The sequence below is a fragment of the Podarcis erhardii genome (genome assembly GCF_964252035.2).
Source record: "Podarcis erhardii genome assembly, chromosome: 9".
Classification (NCBI taxonomy): domain Eukaryota; kingdom Metazoa; phylum Chordata; class Lepidosauria; order Squamata; family Lacertidae; genus Podarcis; species Podarcis erhardii.
The window spans coordinates 18,491,116-18,510,336 of record NC_138512.1 but is presented as its reverse complement, the minus strand read 5'-3'; the positions used below and the strand labels follow the sequence as shown (position 1 = coordinate 18,510,336).

Below are 19,221 nucleotides of genomic sequence, written 5' to 3'. Positions count from 1 at the left end.
TGACTGTTGGACCCACTATTGGCCATGTCTGTTCAATCTGTTGGAGCCTGTCTTTGCATGCAGAGGAAGCCTGTAACTCATTGAGGGTTTGAGACCCATTGGCCACCCTTACCTGGTTTAGCCAACCAGTTGAAACTGTTCCTGTGGTGCGGCCACTGTTGTACACCAGCAGCTTCTAAGAGCCACAGGTGAGATCTGACTGCAAGGTGCAGACCAAAGGTGGACTAACTACCCCAAAAGAAGCACGATGTGTCCCCCACAAGAGGTACTAACTCTCCCCTAACACCCCCAAGTCACAACTAGCTCTTGTTAATATGGGCACAACAGCACAAGGCTTTCTTACAGGGTATTTTCATGACTGCATATGTGAAATGCTTTGAAAAGTTAAGGAAAAGGCTCGCTGTACAAAAACCATGTATTGCTATTATATTTGCAACATGTCCAGCCAGGTATATATGATTTCCAGAGAAATCTTTATCAGGGAACCGCTGACCACTTTACAGTCATACCTCGGGTTGAAGTAGCTTTGGGATAAGTATTTTCGGGTTGTGCGCTGCGGCGACCCGGAAGTAATGGAGCGCATTACTTCTGGGTTTCGCTGCTCGCGCATGTGCAGACGGTCAAAATGATGTCATGCGCATGCGCGGAGAATTGTGACCTGTGCGCGTGCAGACGCAGGTTGCGTTCGCTTCTGGATGCGAATGGGGCTCTGGAACAGATCCTGTTCGCATTCAGAGGTACCACTGTAGTGTAATACAGTGGTGCCTCGCGAGACAAAAAGAATCCGTTCCGCGATTCTCTTCGTCTAGCGGTTTTTTCGTCTTGCGAAGCAAGCCCATTGACAGCTTAGCGGATTAGCGCTATTAGCGGTCTAGCGGCTTTTAGTGATCAGCTGAGAAGCGGCTTATCAGCGGATCAGCTGTTAAGCGGCTTAGCGCTTAGGAAAAGGGCGAAAAAAGCGAAAAAAACCCGCGGGAACTCGCAAGATTTTTTCGTCTTGTGAAGCAACCCCATAGAGAAATTCGCTTAGTGAAGCTCCTCCAAAACGGAAAACCCTTTCATCTAGCGGGTTTTCCGTCTTGCGAGGCGTTCGTCTTGCGGGGCACCACTGTACACAGTGGGCAGATTCATCCTTCCACTGCAATCCTTAAGTGAAGTACTTTCTTTCCATAGGAGGAACTGGCGGCCATTAATTTATCTCGGAAAAGTAATGTAGCTAGATCAGGAAGAATAGAAGTTGTATAGTCCATTGAGGCAGGGGCTTAGCTTCACCTTAACCTTGAACCGGTGTTCCAGGTTTTTAAGGGGAGCAAGTGTCCCCCCTCCATCTACAATCTAACCAGCTGTAGCTCTTTGTCTTATAGCTCTCTGTCTTACAGAACTCAATGAGTATCATTGGGAACTGTGCTCCTCAGCTGTCTGAAAATCCTTCCATTTGATTTCACGCCTTACCATGATTTTAGCAAGTTACAAAGTCTTGGGAATGGGATTTTATTCAGACTAAGTGATGATTACTGCTCATTGCCACTGGTCAGCAAAGCTGTGGGGCACCGGCAGAGAACTTTGAAATTCCATTTGCACTGTGCTACTCATCTGGACCGACACCAGGAGGAAATTTGCTTTTGCGAAATAAACAAGTTAGAAATCGCGCCCTAGTTTCATTATGTAGTTTATATTTATTCATACAAACAATGCATACACAAGACTGTATATTGCTTGAAGACAGCAATAGATTTCTAATTTAAACAACTCTGTAACAAAATTTAACTAAATTTAACATTTATGAAAATATAAATCTCTGATTGGGTAGTTCTTCCCCAACGATACAAAGTTTACATAAAAACATTCAATATGATCTATTGGTTGCAAACAAGTTAGGAAAATCATTCAAGTCACTTGATATATATATATATACTAGATTGGCTTTTACATAGAATAGTCACACACTGTAGTTATTCCCTAGTTTAGGTATTTGTTTCCTGGAAATTTGGTCACTAAGACTCAAAACAGAAGTGATAGTGGCAGACCCATCTGTTTCAACTCGGGTCTGTCCCAAACATGCATAAAGCGTGGCTTGCGCGTGTCCAAATTTTAAAGCCAACGGGTATATTATTGGGGATGCACCTATAGTTAACCTCTTTTGCCAAAGGTGTTTGTATCTTGACTGGTATTAAGAGCCCAGTCAAGGGAAAGAATTGACACTGGAGAAATAGTTGTTGGGAGCAAAGGTTTAGCACCTCCACTCCTGAAACCTTTTTCCTTTTTTTATAAATGAAAAAATCAAGCCACTTTCCGCCACTTTATATGTAATTAGGGCAGACTCCAGCCTAAACAAACAGGTACCCTACTCTCGAGTAGTGCCAGAGTTCAGTTTTCAACATCTAAGAATACAAGCAAATCGGTTTCATTCACATCCTTTGAAATGTGTGCCAAGGACATGCCACATTTAAGATAAGCAGTAAGGAAAACAAACCTCTCACCATTCCACAGCTCCATTAAACTGCCTACAACAGACACCCTGATCCTAAATTCTTGGCTCCACTGATCTGCTGCTTACACCAACTCAATGCCCCTGTAATGCTTTGCTGAACATTGTGCTGGTGTTATTGCTTATCATATAAGCACTTGCAGCAAAATCGTTGGGCTGGTTCTCACTTGCATGTACACTGTCTGACCCCTCGTCACTTGACAATTCAGCACTTGATGAATCTCGGTGGAATGTGTGAAGTATCTGGATTGAAAAATAGTGAGTTTGAGTTGTCGTCGAGTGGGAGACACGAATGGTCTGCCTGTGATGAATCTGTGGTTGTGATCAATTAGTGACACAAATCCTGGTGGGACTCAGCTCCCAGGGCTGGGTTATTTGAAATTTAGAGATGGATATTCTACTGCAAAATGCTGCCTGGCAGGAATGGCTCATGCGTGCGTTATTTACCGTATTTTTTGCACCATAACACTCACTTTTTTCCTCCTAGAAAGTAAGGGGAAATGTCTGTGCGTGTTATGGAGGGAATGCCTACGGGTGGCGGGGGGATCTTCTGCAGTCGTGAGCAGAGGATCCATGGTTCCCCTTCCTTCCCTCCTCTGTGGCTCGCTTTGAAACAGCAAATCAGGAGAAGAGCCGCTGAGTGGGGAGGAGAGAGGGACAGAGAGCCTGCTTCTTTAAAGGAGCAAAGCGGGAGAGGAGAGGACACACAAGTGTAAGCGGCTCCTGTCCGGTTGGTTCCTTTAAAGCAAGCAGGCTCTCTGTCCCTCTCTCCTCTCCACTCAGCTCGCTACACAGCAGCAAAGTTTTTCAGCTCGCTAAGCTGGGGATGAGCAGGGAGGAGGAAGAAAAGCAGAGCCTGCTTGCTTTAAAGCAGCAAAGTGGGAGAGGAGAGGAGCCTTCTCCCCTTATACTCCTCTTCTTCATTATTAGCAGGATCCTTCTCCACCCACCCCACACGTACTCCTTGTCCCTTGAGTGCTTTTCCTTCCCTCCCCACTTAAAATGTGGTTACAAAGCACAGATCCTCAGGATTTTTGCATTGGGCTCCTTCAAACTCACTGTCAGATCACATGTCTGTGGCCACAGCATGAACCACAAAAATCATACACCCACTGTTTCGTTTAGAATTTTTTTTTCTTCTTGTTTTCCTCCTCTAAAAACTATGTGCGTGTTATGGTCGGGTTCGTGTTATAGAGCGAAAAATACGGTAGCTCTCTCGCTTTAAAATACATATGAGCTGTGATTAGGCCTGGATGAGGCCCCCACTCTCACACACAAGCCATTCAGGCTTAGGCAGCTCATGTAGTTTGCATCTCCCACGAGAAGTGTGAAAAATAGGCCACTACCTTCCAAGCACCGTATTTTTCGCTCTCTAAGACGCACCAGACCATAAGACGCACCTAGTTTTTGGAGGAGAAAAACAAGAAAAAAATATATTCTGAATCTCAGAAGCCAGAACAACAAAAGGGATCGCTGTGCAGCGAAAGCAGCGATCCCTCTTGCTGTTCTGGCTTCTGGGATAGCTGCGCAGCCTGCATTCGCTCCATAAGACGCACACACATTTCCCCTTACTTTTTAGGAGGGAAAAAGTGAGTCTTATAGAGCAAAAAATGCGGTACTTTCCCCTTAATAGAGCTGTGGATTGGGGCGTCAGAATGTATGTAGCTCGTTTCTGGGTTCAACTGAGTGAGCCAAGCAATCAGAAATAAAGAAGGTTATCCCCACAACTTCTGCCTTGAAATTGATACAGTTCTATAAAAAGGCCATGAACAGTCCTACAGCAGGAAGTGAAGAGGCATAAATACTGTATACAGAAGTAAGAAATTCATTAGAAAGTCGAACAGGAAAGACCCCTTTGGGGCAGCCAGAATCTTGCCCCCCCCCCAGCACATACAGAAGCGTAATGTTAGTCCCAGAGTATTTGGTCATCTGATCTGTGTTTCACACAGGGAAGAACAGGAATGATAGTAAGGCAAACACTACGAGAATCAAGAGCAACACACAGCATTTCTGAATGCTTCCTGTTCAGATTTCTGCAAGGAGTGGAATATTTGGAACAACAGAATTAATGATACTGGTTTTTTTGACAACAAAAGATATAATGGAACAGGGTGGGTGGGTTTGACTCTTAATGCCCTTTTTCGTTGAAAATGTTATTTTATACACAGTACTAAAATACAGTGTGAAAGAGACAGAAAACAACACAATTTCAGGAGTTAAGTTCCTTTCTTACATGATCTAGCAGTTCCTATGATTTGTAATAGAAAAACTTGAATAGAAGTCCAAACGTAGAAATTTTGTAACTTTCACTTTGTTATTATGACTGATTTATTGTGTCACATGTGCCTATCTTTGATTTGTAGGTTATCAGGGTTGTAGCCAACCAAAGTTGTACTCAGAGCAGACCCACTGAAATTAATGGACCTACGTCCATTAGTTTTAATGGGTTTACTGTGTGTATTATTAGTACTGGACACAATGCTCAGCTTCTCTATTCTTTCTGTACAATGGGCGCAATCCAAGCAAAGTGAAGTCTCACTGATTTTAGTGGGAGTGATTCCTATGAAGCATTTGACCCGAATGAAATCAGCAAGACCCTGGAGTTCTGTTTACTGACTGAATTGTGCTTGCCCCCATTTCCCCCCATAATACAAATAGCTACTACTTCAAAAGCTTACAGAATGCATCCGGACTGACATGTGACATTGTCATTTGCACCATCAGAAGGATAAAATTCAATTTTTTATTTTTTTTTTGCACATGATAGTAATTCAAAGTAACCAGAGATTTAGGCTTATGCCCACCTGGATTTTAAAATTTTTGAACCACCTCATTCCAATATGAAATGTAGTTTCATTTCTTGTTAGAAAGCTTTACAACATTTTCTTCCTCCAACATTTTAGGTTGGCATAATAAATGATATTGCTAGAAATTTTCACTCAAGGCATTGCAGGAAGCCTTATATTTGAATATTTTTTTCTAAACTCTGCAGCCACGAATTAAACTTGCTTTAAATTTGCTCTTTCCCGATTTGTTGATAGTAAAATATAAATGGGATAAGCAGAGATTTGTTGAACTAGTTTCTTGTTAATTTATGATCAATTGTCAGGGGTGAACCCGTGGCTTCTGCAATCTATGGCAGAGCACACTTTGTCATAACAATAGTTGTGTTTTTTGGTTGGAGTTGCCTCACCTGCCTCAGGGTCTGTCACCGTGATGGGACTGTCTCTTGCAAATACCTCTGTAGACTCCCTCCATATACAGTCTGCTGTCACCTTGAAATTATAATTGTGACACTTCGGTCTAATCACTTGTGTTGCATTGCTGAAAATCTGTCGGCTATTTGAAGTAGCAATTTTAATTTTCAGCGCTGCATCCACTCGATCCACTACAGTATAAGTGCCTATGCTTCCATCATCAAAACCTACAATGATGTTCAAATGCCTCTGGGAAAGAGCAAGGAAAGTTGGTGTTTTGTAAAGGGAGCAAGCACCAATGTTTTTGCCATCTGCTAGTCTCATTACAATCAAGATAGAGATAGCACCATTATCATCATCCTCTTCACCAGTGCGAAAACAAATGTATACAAGGTAGCGGCCGTCCCGAGACAGCTTCTGCCTCCAGATGATACCGGAAGCGTGGACAACACGAAGTTTGCCACTGTGAAGATCAAGGACGTTGATATTCTCATCGCCGCGGGATATGATGCCCAGTTTTCCGTTGGGTGATATTTCAAAATCTTCCAAAGTCTTCAAGAAAGTGTTGGGCAGTTGCACACGTCTACAAATTACTTCTTCGGTAAGACTCCAGATGTTTACAGTTTCAGTAGATGTTATGAAGACGACAATATCAGGGCAATCTGGGATCAGTTTAATATCGACGATGGCAATGCCATCATCGCAACAGAACTTCTTGGTTATACTCCCTGTCCACAAACTCACTGCCAAGACTTTATTTTTTGTCATTCCAACGACAAATGTGTTAGCGGTAGTTATAAATGCATTCTGTAAGGCTACAAGAATATTGCAAACTCTGTGGCCGGTGGCCAGTCTCCAAACCCTTGATGCATTTTGCTCACAGAGGGAGACGACAAACTGGTCATTGTGTGTTATCAAGAGCTGACATATCTTTTGTCCATTGATACGGAAGAGATTTTCACCCGAACCAGTGTGCCATACATACTGACTGCATTTATCATCAGACGTAATCATCAAATCACCAGTGGAAGTCAGAACACAGTTTTCAACAATGCTTTCATGCTTAAACACAGCTTCAATGAACCCCGTGCCAAAATTCCACTTATGTATAGTTTCAGACCCATCGAGTGTATAAATCACTTCACCCCGAGCAGACAAGACCAATCTTTGGATTGGCTTGCCTGTTTTGTCAATGTTGGACATAGCAGTTATGATATCTATATCCCATATAGAAAGGACACCACTGGTAGATAAGGATAGCAGCATGTTATGATGGTTGGATTTAATTAATCTGACTATGTTTCCTGAGATTTCTTGTAAGCTGGCCATGCACTGCCCCGTGTCTCTCCTCCAAACAAAAATGGCAGAGGTATTTTCAATAGAAGCAACAATACAGTCACCATTTTTGGACAGTACAGCTGATACAAATCGCTCGTTATGTTTCGCTCTAAACTTTTCAACTATTTTCCACATGGCTGTGTCAAGAAGTTCTATATTGAGGGCCTTACATATTAAAATTGCACTTTGATCTTCAGCCAGTTCAAAGCTGACAAAGTCGCTGTCCCCTCTCTTGCAATCAAAGTCATCTGTTAGCTGGGGGTTGGCGACATCCTCCGTGTTCCAAATGGAAAGACCACCTTCGCTGTCCACCATCACCATTTCTTGAGCTGTATCTAGGACAAGAAGGAACTTGACAAAGCCACCGGAAAACTCAGAGGTCACAGTGGCCAGCTTGTCTCCGCTACCTAAATGGAATATAGATGCAGTATTCAAGTACTGTCCGCAGAAAGCATACATTCCATCTGGGGAACACTGGACACAAGTCACTTCATACCAGCAATGGAACTGATAAAGTGGCCAGCCATAAAGTAGATCGATCACGGTGACATCTTTGCTAGCTTCCAGCCAAGACAGTGCATGGTTTACTGACAATGTAAATCCATTTATAAAACTAGAACCTACACCAATCCCACCATGTTTTGATCCCTTAATCTCTACCTCAGACAGAAGGCAGGAATTTAGGTTGTCATAAATCAAGAGAGTGTTCTTTGTTGTGGCCACCACAAGGTATTTTTCATCACTTGTAAGCTTCATGCCCAATATCACTGACTGAGCTGTTGTAATTTGCCTCAGTAGCTGGCGGGTCTCTACATCCCAGGTACTGATGGAGCCGTTTTCTAGAGCCACAATGACCGTATTTGGATTAAAAGTGGGCAGGATTTCTGTCACTTGAGTGCAACTGGAGGACAAAGGCAATCTCTCGGGGCTGTAAGTCACATCCATAGAGGAATGCAATGGAACAATGGAGCAGTATTTAGGGCCATCTTTGTCACACTCCAGAAGAAGCTGCCTCAGTTTTGGCAAGGAGCTCGCAACTGGGAGAAGCCTCTGTTGCAATTCAGCTGAGAGAGTGCCTGGGTATTTCATCACTTTGTATTTTATAGCACGGAGCGTGGTTGCAAGGAACTTCAGCTCTTTTTCCTGCGAGTAGTTATAGGCCAACTCCACATCAGAGAGGGCTTTGTCAAACTGCCCAATTTTGATCATGGTGTACAGCCAACTGAAGTTCATAATGACACCATACAACATGTCATCTGTTTTCCCACATCGTGTGAGGTGGTGCAGAAGCTCTGTCATTTTCCTGTGGTTGACAAAAAAGATGTCAGGCTCCAAAGGGTTGCACTGGAATACCCAAGGCTGATCCGGTGACTGCCTATCGAAATTTGTCTGGTCCATGATGTGCCTCTCGTCATCATTCATGCTCCGACTGTCGCTGTCAAGGCAACCATCCAGATATTGATCTTCACTGTAAAGAGATTTCCTTCTGCCTCCTGACCAAACACCCAGAAAATACTCTGCCATCACGGTATGCATTTCGTGAACGTCTTCTTCGTTGTGAAGATACATCTTTTGGGCTATAAGTTGCAGGTGCCTGTTTGCCCACACTAATAGTGTAACGTTTTTTACTTGTCTTTCTATAAGGTATCCCGTTAGTCCCTCTTTCAGCTTTGCAATGTAGATGTAAGGTACCCTCAGAGGGTTGTGTTGCCTGATGCTTTCATTTAATTCAAACATAACCGTGTTGTCAAGTGCTAAAATGTCTTCCAGTTCCATTTCACTCAAACCAGATTTTGCCATGGTGATGTAGCCAAGGGCTCGGGACAAAAGCCTTGGCCCACAGCTGGTCTCTAGAGACCAGAACATCTGCTCTATGCTATCGTGAACAGTAACACAGAGAGAAGACTCATCAACATCCTTGTGAGATCTCCAGTTTCGGACTTCTCGGAAGGTTAGATTTACAAACATGGGCAGTGTGCATTTGGAAAAAGCTTCGTTGACATAAATTTGTTGGCCTGATGTTACTTTTCTCTTGACTTGGAGCAGCTGCTGCTTGAGAACTTGACTACACATCTTCCTGTCCCTAGGAGTCAACTCAATATAGTTATCATCGTCGTGTATAAGGCACCTCAGTTTTTGCAGTATTCCATGTTTGTTCGGCAGTGTTGACAAAATAATTCGGACCGAACGGGGCAGATGAACAGGCAGCCACCATAACTTTCTAGCATCATCATTATCCGAAAGCTGCTCTAGAGCATCGAATATCAGAACCAGAGGTCTATGAAATGAAGACTCATTCAAAAGGTTTATAAACAAGTCCCGAAGGTCGTGGATTTTTTTTGGGTAGCTTTGTACGAGGCATCGGTAGTTAATTGCTAACTGCTCACAAATACTTTGAAGGAGGTTCCTAAGATCTGTACTCATCTCTGTGGATCCCAAAAACCTTATAACTACCACAGGGTCAGATTCTGGTCCCATTTCTTCCTTTAGCCAAGCATAAGCCTAAAAATGCAGAAGTATAAATAGATTAATATGTGGACTAGCAGAGCTAATGCAAATCAAACAATAAAGAAAGAACAATAACAATGTGACAGACATAAAGCAGTTCCACTCTGCTTTATGAACAAATATTAGTAGAACAGATTTAAGGGTAATATCCAACTAAATCATATTCATCCAGTGAAGTCAATGACTAACTTAAGCCCATTGATTCAAATGGATCTGTTCTGAGTATGACTTAGTTGGCTACTACTACTACTAATTTTATTATTTATACCCCGCCCATCTGGCTGGGTTTCCCCAGTCACTCTGGGCGGCTCCCAACAGAGGACTAAAAACAGAATAAAACTTCAAACATTAAAAACTTCCCTAAACAGGGCTGCCTTCAGATGTCTTCTAAAAGTCAGCTAGTTGTTTATTTCCTTGACATCTGGTGGGAGGGTGTTCCACAGGGCGGGTGCCACTACTGAGAAGGCCCTCTGCCTGGTTCCCTGTAACCTCACAGTGAGGGAACCGCCAGAAGGCTCTCAGAGCAGGACCTCAGTGTCTGGGGTGAACGATGGCTGTGGAGACGCTCCACCCTTAGGTTGCAATTCTAACCCCATTTGCCTGGGAGTGGGCCTCAGTGAATTTAGTAGGACTTACTTTTGAGTCAAGGTGTGCTGTAAGTCTGTGTTGGGGTTTTCCACTCTACTATGGAAGTAGATGCTACACAGCTAACTACCAAGTAGGTTGTGGCTCTGCCCCTAGTACTTCAACCTTGTCAGCACCTTCTTACTTTCCCTACCGATAACTTTGGAAGCCATAACCCACCATTTGGCTGGCCCACTGAGCAGGTGAACAAAGTTGGGTGCTGGAGACTGCAAACATGATTATTATTCTATTCTGTGATATTCAAATGAGCGACAGGAATATTGCAAGGGATATTGTTTAAGTCTGCAGGTCGCTATTGCTAATTAATTACATCATGTGGCTTTCTCTTTTATTCTCTCTCTTTTTAATAAATGGAAAAATCAGAGATGTACTAATTTTTTCTGGACATTCTATACAAGACATTTGTATGAATTCATGTTTGGCCAGTGTAAATTGTAGCAACTAAGCAGGACCTTAGGGCTTCACTGAATGGCAGGTTCTACATGGATCCTACTGAAGTAATGTTGAAAATAGCCTTGACTTTACTATATTGTGCAAGGTTATTTTAGGTCAGGAAAGCTGAGAAGGAAAATCGCTTTGTGGTGCTACTTCCACCACACAATTGACTAGCATTTACTTCTTAACAGTATTTATAGGTTGCCCTGTGGCAAAACCCCCCCAAAACCCTTAGGGTGGCTCGTAAGAAGAAATAAAACCATTTGGAATTAAACAACAATAGATCTAAAGATATAATACAGATAAAAACATTATGTTTTTACCTATATATTTCCCCTGAAACACTCCCCACCCCCAATGCTAACCATTCCACCAGAATGATTTCAGGAGTCTGTCCACAGTGGCAAATTTTGCATGGGAACCAGTCCTCTATCACTGTTACATATGGCAAGTCATTAAAGTGCTGCTAACAATTCAAGAGCAGTATTGTTTGCAATGGAAGTGTAATTCTTGCACATTTGATGAAGTGAGTGTATGGCTGCCTAGCTGGATTTTATTTTTTCTTATCTACACAGTGCTGTGGCTTGAGCAGGTGCTCAGTTCAACAGCGGAGGAAGTCTATACATGCATCTCCCTCACAAGAAATTGATGGATCACAGCATGCCAGCAATTTTAATGCCTGCAATAGAAAATCAGGGGGGTTTCTCAGTGATGAGAAAAATAATGGCCCATAGGTTTTCCTGAAAAACAATTTCAATGAAAGCCATGGTGGACAGTTGGATATTCCTAGGTAAACGTTCAGTTCACAAATGGCAATGTTAAGGCATAAGAAGCCAGCATATTAATTTATGTGAACTGACTGGGGGTCCTAGAACATGCTCAAGAATTCTCGGTGCCAGATGAGCACATACTCAGGGGTTTCTTGGTGCAGAAAGAATAGTATTAAAAGAAGGGCAATTTGCCAAACTGCTGGATATTATATATGGGATGAAATGTACCCCTTCTTCAAAAAGATGGAAAGAAAGCAAATATGTCTTTACAAAACATACTTTTATTTTTTAGCAAAATGAAGAATGTGGTCACTAAAATAATCAACCCACCCTCAGAACTTCAGAGCATAGGAAAAAGAGGGTGTGTTGACGAATTTGTGCAGTTGCAATTTTTGTACCAAGCTGCTCTAAGAATAGGACAACACAGTGGGAAGTCTTTAGGAGCATCTATCATGATAGCTTGTCATAAAAATATGGGTTTATAGATGTACTCAAATTAAAACATAGTATTTTTGCAGTTAAATTTACAGCAGCAAAATAAATACACATAGGTGTTTGCGTGTGTTTTACCTTCTTTGCCACTTCCGCTAATAAAAATGTTTTTCCAGTGCATGGTCCTCCATATATGACAAGAGGGTTAATGTGGCCCATTTTCCTAGGGAGAATGTATTTGTGCATAATATTCCTAGCATCACATCTGTACTCATAGAATGACGAGTAGGTTCTACATAGTGAGGAATGTTGAAGGACTTCATCATACAGCCAGTCTGTCTCTATGTCAAAATTCTGTTGCACGGTTGCCTGGATTATATCCACCATGTCTTCATAGAACTGTTTGCCAAGCCCTTCGATATAGTGGTTCTCCACTTCTTGGGTGTAACCATGTTTGATGTCGCAATGAGTGACAGAGGTGTAGACTCTCAAATTCGATGAAGCAACAATGGTAGGAACAAATTCATCCCTGAGTTTGATGAGTTTCTCCAGCGCTTCCGGGTCCCGCAGAAACTTTCCACCCGTATGAAACACGTCCATGTATTTCTCCATCTCTGGAACTTTAACAAAACGTTCTATGTTTGCAATCTTCCGAATGTAGCAAACGCACTTCTTCAGGAAAGCTGGGGTTTGTTTTCCTAAGGCGAAATCAAATTCATCTTCGATAGCTGGGAGGGGAACAAAAGAGCAAAGAGGAAATCTAAAGTCCCCACAAAACAGAATGAAAAGTGCTCTGTCGCATTCAACACTGAAGCAGACCACCTAAGCTTCCTCCAACCCTTCCCTTATATTCTGTTGCTGGTGACAAGGTTCCACAAGGGAGGAATCGATGTACTTTGTAGTCTCTGCATTGCCTTCTCTGTCTCTTGGTTGCTCAGCGCCATGACCAAGAGACAGAAGCTAGGCATGGTCATAGTCAATTAATAATTACACACAATTAAGGGACATGGGTGGCGCTGTGGGTTAAACCACAGAGCCTAGGACTTGCCGATCAGAAGGTCGGTGGTTCGAATCCCTGCAATGGGGTGAGCTCCTGTTGCTCGGTCCCTGCTCCTGCCAACCTAGCAGTTCGAAAGCACGTCAAAGTGCAAGTAGATAAATACCGTATTTTTTGCTCTATAAGACTCACCCTTTTCCCTCCTAAAAAGTAAGGGGAAATGTGTGTGCGTCTTATGGAGCGAATGCAGGCTGCGCAGCTATCCCAGAAGCCAGAACAGCAAGAGGGATTGCTGCTTTCACTGCACAGCGATCCCTTGCTGTCCTGGCTCCTGAGATTCAGAATATTTTTTTTCTTGTTTTCCTCCTCCAAAAACTAGGTGCGTCTTGTGGTCTGGTGCGTCTTATAGAGTGAAAAATATGGTAGGTACCGCTCCAGCGGGAAGGTAAACGGCGTTTCCGTGCGCTGCTCTGGTCTGCCAGATGTGGTTGACCACATGACCCGGAAGCTGTATGCCGGCTCCCTTGGCCAGTAAAGCAAGATGAGCGCCACAACCCCAGAGTAGGCTACGACTGGATCTGATGGTCAGGGGTCCCTTTACTTTTATTACAATCAAAATAAAAGAAAAATATTTCCTTTTTTGCATGTACTTGACTGATCACAGAAATATATGTATGACCATCTGTACACTGCATGCCCGAATTCAATGTTTACCAGAGGAAAGATATCTCTTTGCTTGACTGTGTTTCATTTTCCCCTTTTCATAAAGCATCTTCACAGCTGTCTTAATCATCATCTTAATCTCTTCTGATATCTCCAGCCATTTGCTGTCACTGACAGGGTTCGTAGATGCTTCCATCTTTAAAACAACAACAAAAACAAATAGTTAATTAAAGCTGTACATGCCAGCATCAATTTCTTCACCAACCACCAGGGTTGCATTTAAGAGATCGGGCAACAATAGCTAAAATAACATAGCAAAGACGAAGTTCCCCCATAGTCAAACATTTCTCCTTTTTCCTTATTTCCAGGAATGCCTGGAATAGATGGGGCTTACACCATGAAGGTTAGGTAATAAGGAGTATAACACCTACTGAAAATAAGGAAAGTCTCATTACAGAGCTGCCCTGCACATCCATATCCCTAACAAAATTACTGCAACATCAAGTGACAAATTGAATGTTATAATTGGATATCAGATACTCTAGAAAGAACTGTGATATAATATTTCAGGCAGAACTTTCATGCTGCTTCATGTCACCCGATATGCAGTGCATTTCAATGGAGTCAGTTCATACATTTAGCTGCTGTTTATCAAAGCTGAGTCTACACACACTTCCAGTTCAGAATTCTAGTTCAGCATGAGGTGAAAGGGGTAACAGTACCACTTCTGCCTACACACATTGAAGACTCTCTCACATTAAAAAATTACAGAAAATAAAGGCTAACAAAGCACGGGGAAATGTGCTAGGTTAGCCCATTCCCTGCTGTGGGAGTTTTCTGTTTTCAGAAAAGCAATGAAAATTTATCCCTCAGTTGCCTTGAGTTTGAAGTGGCCCTGTCTATTCTGCTGCACATGTAGATCAATCAATGTACAGAAACCGAGTTATGTACATGCAAATTTGAGCAGGACTTATGATTAGAGAGTGATAGGTGTGTGAGGCTTAACAGCACACAATAAATTACTACCACATATTATACAATTGCACAATAACACTGTTTTAATGGAAGGAGTGAAAACCCAGTCTTCTATCTCGCACATTAAAATCAACATTGCATAAAAACCCTTATATCTGGCTAGTTTATGTCTCTAATGTCATACAGTGTTATTCAAAATACATCAACATTCAGCACAGACTTCAAGGGGGATTGCAAGGTAATGCACAATTTCAGCAAATTTAAAAAATGTGAAAACGAATAAAACATCTGAATAAAAAACCAGTAACAAACATAGCTGTAATATTCTTTTTTTTTTTTAAGCAACAAGATTTATAAGTCCAAAATAACAGATGTGGGGAACCTCAGGTCAGGAGGTCAAATATGACCACCCCAATAAAAGATATAAAAATCGTAATCCTAGTTGTTATATCAAGGAGTCAAGTTCATAATCTGTGCAGCAGCCCTGTACTCTCTATGCCTGAAAAAGAATCTGAGGCCTCAGTGTGCTGGGCTTCTGTTTCAGACCTTAAATCTCCTGTAGTAGCTCCAGGGGTGCCAACTTGCCCCCCACATTGGTGCGGTCAGGCGATGTGTCACATGACATGTCACGTGACGCATCATGTGATGCCGCTCAGATGATTGTGGCAGAGGGCGACCTCTGTGCTTGTTTGTCCCAGCTGCCACCTGGCTTCTGGGCTGCTGGGTGGAGGCTGGGGCGTGTGGTGGGTGGCGGTCCCCTAAATATTGGGGTGCTGCTGTTCTCTGCCCCAAAATATTGGGGCCACTGAGCAGCTCAAAAGCCTGACACCTCCGTATTAATCAAACTTAACCAGGTTAACTCTTGTTTCAGTATGTGGTAACTGTGCCCCTGAAGGACCAGGTGCACAGCCTGGGAGTCATTTTGGACTCACATCTGTCCATGGAGGCGCAGGTTAATTCTGTGTCCAGGGCAGCTGTCTACCAGCTCCATCTGGTACACCGGCTGAGACCCTACCTGCCCGCGGACTGTCTTGCCAGAGTGGTGCATACTCTGGTTATCTCCCGCTTGGACTACTGCAACGCGCTCTATGTGGGGCTACCTTTGAAAGTGACCCGGGAACTGCAATTAATCCAGAATGCAGCAGCTAGACTGGTGACTGGGAGTGGCCGCTGGGACCACATAACACCGGTCCTGAGAGATCTGCATTGGCTCCCAGTACATTTCCGAGCACAATTCAAAGTGTTGGTGCTAACCTTTAAACAGCCTCGGTCCTGTATACCTGAAGGAGCGTCTCCAACCCCATCGTTCAGCCCGGACACTGAGATCCAGCGCCGAGGGCCTTCTGGCGGTTCCCTCATTGCGAGAAGTAAGGTTACAGGGAACCAGGCAGAGGGCCTTCTCAGTAGTGGCGCCTGCCCTGTTGAACACCCTCCCAGCAATAAACAACTATTTTAATTTTAAAGGACAACTGAAGGCAGTCCTGTTCAGAGACGTTTTTAATATTTAACGTTGTATTGTTCTTAATACTTGATTGGGAGCCGCCCAGAGTGGCTGGGGAAACTCAGCCAGATGGGCGGGGTATAAATAATAAATTATTATTATTATTATATATTTCAATACAGTCATTCATGCATAAAACAAAAAATATATAAAAGAAAGCTGCTTTTGTGTTTGTCTAACAACTGAACAAGTTTGAAATCGGTTTGAAGTTCAAGGGGATTTAGTTTGGCACAGTGTTATCGCCCTTTGAACCTATTAGTTTACAGATTTCAACTCTGCTAGGAGCTGTGGACAACTTTAGGGAGGGATCCTGTTCTGCTTTACAAATGTATCTTGACTCTGTATCTGAATAAGAGGATAATTCATTCTCATGAAACGTTGGCTGTTCTGCTGAGTGCCAGGAAGAATGCCAATCCCGGGATGGTGTGCATGTTTCTGTGTGTGCTATGGACTCTTGCCAGCTGAGAGCTGGATTGCAATCAACAATTTATTTTGCTCAACAGCCGCTAGATATGAATGTCTCCCTATCTCTTCAAACCAGCGCAGTGTTTGAACTTTTTATTCAAGGGTGGTCTGACTTGGGCTCTTGAACTGCGCTCACAGCTCCTGGCCAGCGAACCGATGCAGAAACAGATGGAGGAATAAGATGGAGATGTAACAGTAATAGAAGCTGGATCGTGATAACAGAAGGGCCTTTGAGATGCCACAGTAAGTTTACCAATTTAACTGCCACGACTTTCCCAATGGACTCTGGGGGGAAGCCTATGGGGAATGGCCCTGTCCGAAGCCTATGGAGGTGAGGGCCCAAGGCACGCCCCCAAGCGGTGACTCTGGGGGAGTTTCTAGTTGACATGCCTCAGCAGGACTCCCTCTACTGGTGGTTAACCCTTGCCGGTCTTCACACAATCGGGCTGAAGCCGGCTAGTCGATAGGGGCCAATGCCTAAGGCAATACCACTCATTCCTGTACTCAATAAAGTTGTGGCCTATTTCGCCCATTAACCTTAATTCTTGGTGTCCTGTGTCTTTATTTCTTCCTGGGGGGCGGGGGGGGGGGCGGGAACTGGCCACACAACTGTAGGATGCTGTGAGTTCTGTTAGAGACCTCTAGCTTCCTTGCAGTCCTAAAATTCCGACCGACTCCTGGAGAGAATTGCAGAGTTCGCATAACACAGCAAACCTCCTGGTCCCTTCCAACGCCACAATTCTATGAAAAAAACTATGATTGCTAAGTCATAGGCCAAACCTTGCTTTACACATTGTGATTTGTTTGGTAGCAAAATAGATGATCATCCCCAGTTTGGAGGCATGCTATTTGTTCCTCTTGCTCACACCGGGGAAAAAGTGAAGCAGAGGTATCTCCATAAACGTGGTAAATTGTTAACTATAGTCAACAACAACAACAACAATAATAAATTTTATTTATATCCCGCCCTCGCCAGCCGAAGCCAGGCTCAGGGCGGCTAACAACAATAAAACAGTACAACACAACACAACACAACACACTCTAAAATCGTTCATTATAAAATTAATTCAAATCAAACCGATGGCAACCATTGGGCCAGAGCTCCGCAAAGATTGCCAAAGGAGGGAGTCAGGCTGTGCCCTGGCCAAAGGCCTGGTGGAACAGCTCTGTCTTGCAGGCCCTGCGGAAAGATGTCAAGTCCCGCAGGGCCCTAGTCTTTTGTGACAGAGCGTTCCACCAGATCGGAGCCACAGCTGAAAAAGCCCTGGCTCTAGTTGAGGCCAGCCTAACCTCTCTGTGGCCTGGGACCTTCAAGATGTTTTTATTTGAAGACCATAAGTTTCTCTGTGGGGCATACCAGGAGAGGCGGTCCCGTAGGTACGAGGGTCCTAGGCCGTATAGGGCTTTAAAGGTTAAAACTAGCCAATGACATCCAATGACTATGAAACAAATGGAAACCTATACATTTCAGGAAGGCGATTTACCATGTTGGGATTGTTCCTCGGCATTTCAAATTTTGGTTTGAGGTAATACATCGGTGGCACGGAGTTCTCATCTCTGCAATACCACTCTTCCAAAATCTTTGTTTCCAGCTTGGCCTCGATAGCAGCATCCAGAATCATTTCAAATTCAGATGCTTCCACTTCTCCTGGTATTCGGATGCTGCCATATTTTTCTCCCAGAAGGCCCTGTGTACGTGCAAGACAAAGTACAGTTTAGTAACAAAGCTAAAGACATACTAAGTGATGTCTGAGTTACCTAGTTTGTGCAGGTCTTGCTTTCTATGAAGATACTGTTGCCCATTGGGGAGGAAAAAACTCTTTGTTTCTGTTGTGGTGTTCTGTTCTGTATGCTATAGTGTTAAGGTTTAGTCTTATTATAAGTACAGTTATACCTCGGGTTACAGATGTTTCAGGTTGTGTTTTTTCAAGTTATGGACCCACCGAAACCCGGAAGTACCAGAATGGGTTACTTGCGGGTTTCGGGGGTCACACATGTGCAAAAGTCCTAAATTTCACCTTGTGCATGCGCTGCGGGTTGCGAACGTGCATCTCGCATGGATCACATTCGCAACCCGAGCGTCCACTGTACAGTGGTACCTCGGGTTACATATGCTTCAGGTTACAGACTCAGCTAACCCAGAAATAGTGCTTCAGGTTAAGAACTTTGCTTCAGGATGAGAACAGAAATTGTGCTCCGGCGGTGCGGCAGCAGCAGGAGGCCCATTAGCTAAAGTGGTGCTTCAGCTTAAGAACAATTTCAGGTTAAGTACGGACCTCTGGAACGAATTAAGTACTTAACCTGAGGTACCACTGTATTGTAAGTTTCATTGTAAGTGCTGCGACTGGATTTTTATGGATTGTGCCAATCCTGAATGTATTGGATTTGTGACCATTATGCTCATTTGCCTTCAGTAGCAAGTAAAGCTCTGCTGGATGAAGTACAATTTCCTCTGGTCTATTTTTGGGGAACTCTGCATCATGTTCATGCAAACTGACAGATACAGGCCTGGTTTGCACATTATGCTAAACTAAACCATGGCTAGAATGAACAAACCATGGCACAACGTGAGAGTGCTGCTACTTTGCTTCTCTTTGGTTGTTGGTCCTCCTCCCTCCCTGCAGTAAAGATGTATCAATAAAATTTAATAACAGACTGTTGCTATCGTTTAAAGCAGTGTTGCAAATAGCAATTGTTGTAAATAGCAATTGGGCTGCTTGTGTGTGGTAAGAAGAGACCATGGAGGGAAGCTTTACAAGATAATTTTTCTACAAAGCGAAGGTAGGTAGCTGGTGATTCTCTCGAGC

The 19,221-nt window shown here is 43.4% G+C and overlaps 1 protein-coding gene across 2 annotated transcripts in view; it reads right to left on the bottom strand.

Annotated features, from left to right (window-relative positions):
• Positions 1-4,112: 4,112 nt before the first annotated feature.
• Positions 4,113-19,221, bottom strand: part of NWD2 (NACHT and WD repeat domain containing 2) — a 65,912-nt gene continuing 50,803 nt past the window's right edge. For both annotated transcript variants that reach the window (XM_081875610.1, XM_081875611.1), the window contains 4 exons: positions 17,899-18,102; positions 13,525-13,669; positions 11,952-12,541; positions 4,113-9,525 (listed from right to left, as the gene is read on the bottom strand). In XM_081875610.1, the coding sequence (XP_081731736.1) occupies positions 5,587-9,525; positions 11,952-12,541; positions 13,525-13,669; positions 17,899-18,102 (4,878 nt within the window). In that variant the 3' untranslated portion in view covers positions 4,113-5,586. The remainder of the gene's footprint in view (positions 9,526-11,951; positions 12,542-13,524; positions 13,670-17,898; positions 18,103-19,221) is intronic.